This window comes from Cyprinus carpio, chromosome A3 (genome assembly GCF_018340385.1).
Source record: "Cyprinus carpio isolate SPL01 chromosome A3, ASM1834038v1, whole genome shotgun sequence".
NCBI classification, from domain to species: Eukaryota; Metazoa; Chordata; class Actinopteri; order Cypriniformes; family Cyprinidae; genus Cyprinus; species Cyprinus carpio.
Window position 1 is genome coordinate 14,741,813 of NC_056574.1, and position 5,559 is coordinate 14,747,371.

The 5,559-nt window shown below is 36.0% G+C and overlaps 1 protein-coding gene across 2 annotated transcripts; it reads left to right on the forward strand.

Annotated features, from left to right (window-relative positions):
• The first annotated feature begins 665 nt into the window (after nt 1–665).
• LOC109085541 (ATP synthase subunit d, mitochondrial-like) lies at nt 666–5,069 on the forward strand. 2 transcript variants are annotated; one of them, XM_019100077.2, is made up of 6 exons: nt 666–804; nt 1,020–1,151; nt 3,222–3,318; nt 3,410–3,481; nt 3,934–3,996; nt 4,777–5,069. In XM_019100077.2, the coding sequence occupies exons 2-6, from the start codon at nt 1,030–1,032 to the stop codon at nt 4,906–4,908; spliced, it is 486 nt and encodes a 161-aa protein (XP_018955622.1). In that variant the 5' UTR covers nt 666–804; nt 1,020–1,029; the 3' UTR covers nt 4,909–5,069. The 2 variants fall into 2 exon arrangements, with proteins under 2 accessions (XP_018955622.1, XP_018955623.1); XM_019100078.2 differs by having other exon boundaries at nt 666–800.
• Nucleotides 5,070–5,559: the final 490 nt, after the last annotated feature.

The following is a 5,559-nucleotide window of genomic DNA, read 5'->3' on the forward strand; positions in this document are numbered from 1 at the left end:
GCCATGGGGCCGCTGAACATCGAAAGGTTTTTGGTTTAGTGTGAACAGTCAAATAATTCATTCAAAACATGTGTATGTTATTGACATCTGATGTGTCTTGCTGGAAGGTTTTACATTGGTCTGTATAAATATGTATTTGACTCATTAAAATTGCTGTAATAGCTGATTTTTTGTTTTGTTTAGTGTTTTGGAAAAATGTATGCCTACTCTATGGATTGCCTTGTTGACATACCCTTTAGCCTAACCATAAAATGCTATGTTACCAAGTTAAGCATAGGTTCCATCAATATAAAATAATAAAAATGACACAAATCTCTGATTCTGAAAGCACTATGTGAGGGAGCTCCATAACCATATTATTTATTAAGCTTTTAAAACAACGAGAACACCATGGTTGCCATAAAGATAGCTAAAATTGTTTACGAATATAATGAACCGCTAAATGTATTTTCATATTTTAGACTAACTTTCTTATTAAAACATCGCCTAAAGTAATGTCACAGAAACCAGTGCCGGATGAGTCAGCAATATTTTAGTCTTTTTCCCTGAAAGAGTAGGCTAGTGATTTTAATGATATAAATGTTTGATGAATGCAGTTAATGGCCTGAAAACTACACAAACTAAAGGTCATGAACGACACGTCTGTTTCGTGCCCTCTAGTGTGCAGTACAGTGCATGGCAGTGTTGTAGCTGTCCTCCAGTCCGCTGGGTGTCAGTAGCGAGCGCTGATTTCTTAACCGCACTTCCGCTCCGTGGCGGCCATCACGCTTCTGTCATTGCAGCGGCTTGATCCTCGAGCAGTAAGTAAGTGTCCAAAATCAGTCGTTTGATAAATATTAAAACGCCGATTGTTTTTATTTGAATAAATAATGAACGTTAGGCGTTATCTTTCCTGTTTATGAGAAATGACGCGGCTTTTGGGCGGATGTAATTGTGTTTATCTTATAAAAGTCATACGCTGACCTTGTCTTGTTCACTTGTGTATAGTGATTCTGAATAACCATGAGATGTTTTGACAGGAGCAGAGAGATGGCAGGGCGCCGTGCAGCTATAAAAGCCATCGATTGGGTGGCTTTTGCAGAGAGGGTCCCACCGAACCAGAGAGCCATGTTCAACAGCCTGAAGACCCGCAGTGATTCCGTCGCAGCGAAGTGAGTCTGTCTGCTGCGCTCCACGAAGCACATGAGCTGCACAGTTTCCACTAGCACTAGCATTTTCTGATTTGAACTGAGCAAGGGACGATAAATAAACCATCATCACTGTGCCCTTGAGCAAAAAACCATAGGTCAGGTGCAGGTCAATGGACTGTCCCGGTAATAAGTGTACTGTGTGTGTGTGTGTGTGTGTGTGTGTGTGTGTGTGTATGTATATATATATATATATATATATATGTGTGTGTATATATAATATATATATATATACCATACATATATATATATATATATATATATATATATATATATATATATATATATATAATATATATATGTGTGTGTATATGTGTATGTATATATACTTGACTAAAGCTGTGTTGATGCACTATTTAGCAATTCTTTCTCAAGATATTGAATGAGTAATTGTGTATTTTTTATTATTATTATTATTATTTATTTTTTTACATGTTTATTCAGTGTTAGCATGTACAATATACAATGTGTCTTCCCAAGGGAAATAGAAATACCTTAACAGAAGATCTTCAAAGTATTGTGACACAGGTTTGGCTTCAAATAAACTACAAAAACACCTCCAAATCAAAAAAAAAAAAAAAAAAAAAGATACATGCATAAACATCTTCAAAATAATAAATAAATACATAAAAGGACTACAGTAGCAATAATAGAAATAAAAATAATACCAATTTTAAATAATAATGTTGGTGATTAGGTTAGACACAAAGTTTAACAATCAAAACCTACAGAAAGGCACATTAAAATATTTCCCATACATAAATCTATCATCAAAAGATTCCAGCCTAAAGTGGGGACTGATACATGTCATTTGGAACCGAAAAGAACATCAGAACACAAAAGAACCCAGACCATTCTTTGTAAGTTGCAAAGATGCAATGCCCACCTCCAGAAGGAGGGGCGCCAGACCCGAGAGAGCCCTAATTGGCACATATGACTATTTTTCTCACATCTAAAGGCAGGTGATCTATAAACGGAGACCATAGGTTATAAAAGTTCTGTGAATTACCCCTATGCACAGCGGCCAGTCTCTCATGGGGCAAAACTGTAAAGATCTCTCTATACCACTGAGGATTAAAAAAAAAATAAAAAATTCTGCATAGATTGGTTTCAAAGTTTGTTTCAGTCCAGTCAGAGCCAGTTCTGTTGTTTAGCCGATAATGGACAAAAATGTTATTTTCTGATATTCCAGTTTCAGTCACAATGTAATTCTAATATTGCAATGCTTTGCGATTTAGTCATGATGTGTACAACATACTGTGAAATATTGTTTAATATAAAATTTGAAATGACTGTGTTGTATTTGAGTGTGTTTAAAAATGTAATTTATTCCTGTGATGAAAAGCTGAATTTTCAGCATCATTGCTCCAGTCTTCAGTGTCACGTGATCCTTCAGAAATCATTCTAAGATGCTGATTTGCTGCTTAAAAATTATTAACAGTTGTGATGGTTAATATTTTTGTGGAAACTGTGATGCACTACTATTTAGATTAAATACTTTTAATTAGATATTTATAATGTTACACAATTTCTATTTCAAATAATGTAGCTATTTTGAAGTTTTTCATTAAACCGTACTGAATAAAATAAAATAAAAAATTAAGCAGCAAAAACTGTCAATATTGATAATAATAAGAGCCATTCTTAATTTAGCAGCAAATCAGCATATCAGAATGATTTCTGAAGGATCACGTGACACTGAAGTCTGGAGTAATGATGCTGAAAATTCGAGGAATAATTCTTAATTTAGCAGCAAATCAGCATATCAGAATGATTTCTGAAGGATCACGCATCTGAAGGATCACGTGACACTGAAGTCTGGAGTAATGATGCTGAAAATTCGGGGAATAACTTTCAAAAATATTCAACTCTTAAATATTCCTAACTTTTGACTGGTAGTGCTGACAAACACAAACAAAACAATATACAAAAGCAGATTTTTGGATTTAGAGAGAGATTTTGCAAATTACAGAGACTGAAATTTCATATCAAACAAGTCAATTATAACTTATGCTGAACTATTTTTACTTGCAGACTTGCATCGTTGCCAGAGAAACCAGCTCCCATCAACTGGACTTACTACAGGAGTGTTGTGGCTAAAGCAGGCATGGTGGATGAGTTTGAGAAGAAGGTGAGATCCAGTGATTTCTCGGTTTCTCTTTTTTTTTTTCTCTCTGTTTGTCTTATAGCCACCTTTTTCCTCCCTGTTTCACATTCTACAGTTCGCTGAATTGACAGTCCCTGAGCCAGTGGACACTCAGACAGCAAAGATCGATGCCCAGGAGCAGGAGGCCGTGAGTCTCTCCTCATTCTTCACTCGTTCTGTTATAGCTAATGTTTTTCAGTATTTGTGTGTTTGCTCTGAATTGGTTTCAAAGGTCCCATCGGGGGATTCATCATATTAACCCAGATTTTCATATTACTATTATTATTGTTTAGTAAACGGCACATGCTTTCTACACTGTTATTTGTTAAATGGACACAACAAAGAAATGGACATATTTCATTTATATCCAGCCATATAACAATACATGTTTATCAACCGCAACATTACCCACAACTAGTTTAGACATTTTAATACTTCAGTCAACATTTTTGAGTGCCAATGCAAATTAATGATTGAAGAGATCAGGTACTTTTACTGTACTAGGCCAAATTCAGGGCATTATTCTTTTCAGAACTGGTTGTTCCAGTAGTTTTTTGAAGTTATTTGCATATCATTATGTTGTCTTTTAATGTATTTCAGAACAAAACCGCAGCTGCTTATTTGGAAGCATCTAAAGCTCACATTGCTGAGTATGAGAAGGCGGTAAGTTTAACCTACAGCATGACTGTGTTAATAAAGTCACTTAAGCAATTTATTCTGATCTATCTTGCAAGTGCTTGTAAGTGCCAAACCATTTAATGATTGTGCATATAGACCAGAACATGAACCCATGGCTTTTGTCATGTGTTTATAATAAATAATGACTGCTTGCTGACCCTTTGAGCCTAACTCATAATACTGAGTAGTCTGAAAATGATAGAAGTAGCTAACAGTGGTAGAAGAAACACACATGCACAAAAATTGACATTAGCTTAAAGGGCTGCAGCATAAATCAAAATGAAATCGAAATCGCAATTAGACTGAAGCTTGGATTGTCATGTGTATCTTTTGGTGCTTTTCCACTGCATGGTATGGTTTGGTACGGTTCACTTTTCGGGGGTTTTACACTGGGTACAGTACCTGGTACTTTTTTTAGTATCACCTCGGTTGAGGTTCCAAGTGAACCAAGTAATTTTTTTGCGCATGTGTCTGCGGATTTTTATTTTATTTATTTATTTATTTTTTGCGTAGCTTGTCAGAGAACTACGGCTCTTTGTATTAAAAGCTGCTCCATCTGAAAGCAGATGATGGAGATTTACTACTGATCACAGAACCGGCTTTACTGATGAGATGTGCATGACAATCACATTTGATTAATCCTGCAGCCCTATTAGCTAATCAGTTTGTCTGTGAAACCCATCACTGAAATGATTAGATTTGATAAAATTCAAAATTATGAAGCATTTTACTAATTTTTCCCCTCTGACTGTTTGTCCTTGGCAGCTTGAGAAGTTCAGGAACATGATTCCTTTCGATCAGATGACCATAGAAGATCTCAACAACACCTTCCCAGAGACCAAGCTGGACAAGGCAAAACATCCATACTGGCCACACAAGCCTATTGCTGACTTGTAATTTATTAGCAGCTCCCAGAGCTTCAGTAATATATCTATGAGTCTGAGGTTGCTCTGTATAGTCTGGTCTGAGTAATGCTTATGCTGTAGAAGTGATTCCAATCGTGAAATTACTAATTACTGTTTTATTTGTGGATAAAAAATAAAGACAAATTGTTGAAATAATGAGTTTTTAAATTATTTTTGCACAGAATTTTTAAACTTAAGTAAAAAATTACTAATAGTATTAGATTAAGCAATTAGCCATGAGAGGTTGTGATTTTTTTCCCAACCAGTAAAGGCTTTTTTTTTTAAAGGAGTAGTTCACCCAAAAATGAACATTTGCTGAAAATGTACTCACACTCAGGCCATCCAAGATGTAGATGAGTTTGTTTCTTCATCAGAACAGATTTGGAGAAATTTAGCATTACATCACTTGCTCACCAATGGATCCTCTACAGCAGGGATAGGCAACTCCGGTCCTGGAGGGCCACTGTCCTGCAGAGTTTAGCTCCAACCCTAATTAAAAACACCTGAACAAGGCAATCAGTGTTTTCGGGATTACTAGATAGATACAGGCAGGTGAGTTTTTATGAGGGCTGAAGCTAAACTCTGCAGGATAGTGGCCCTCCAGGACCGGAGTTGCCTATCCCTGCTCTACAGCGAATGGGTG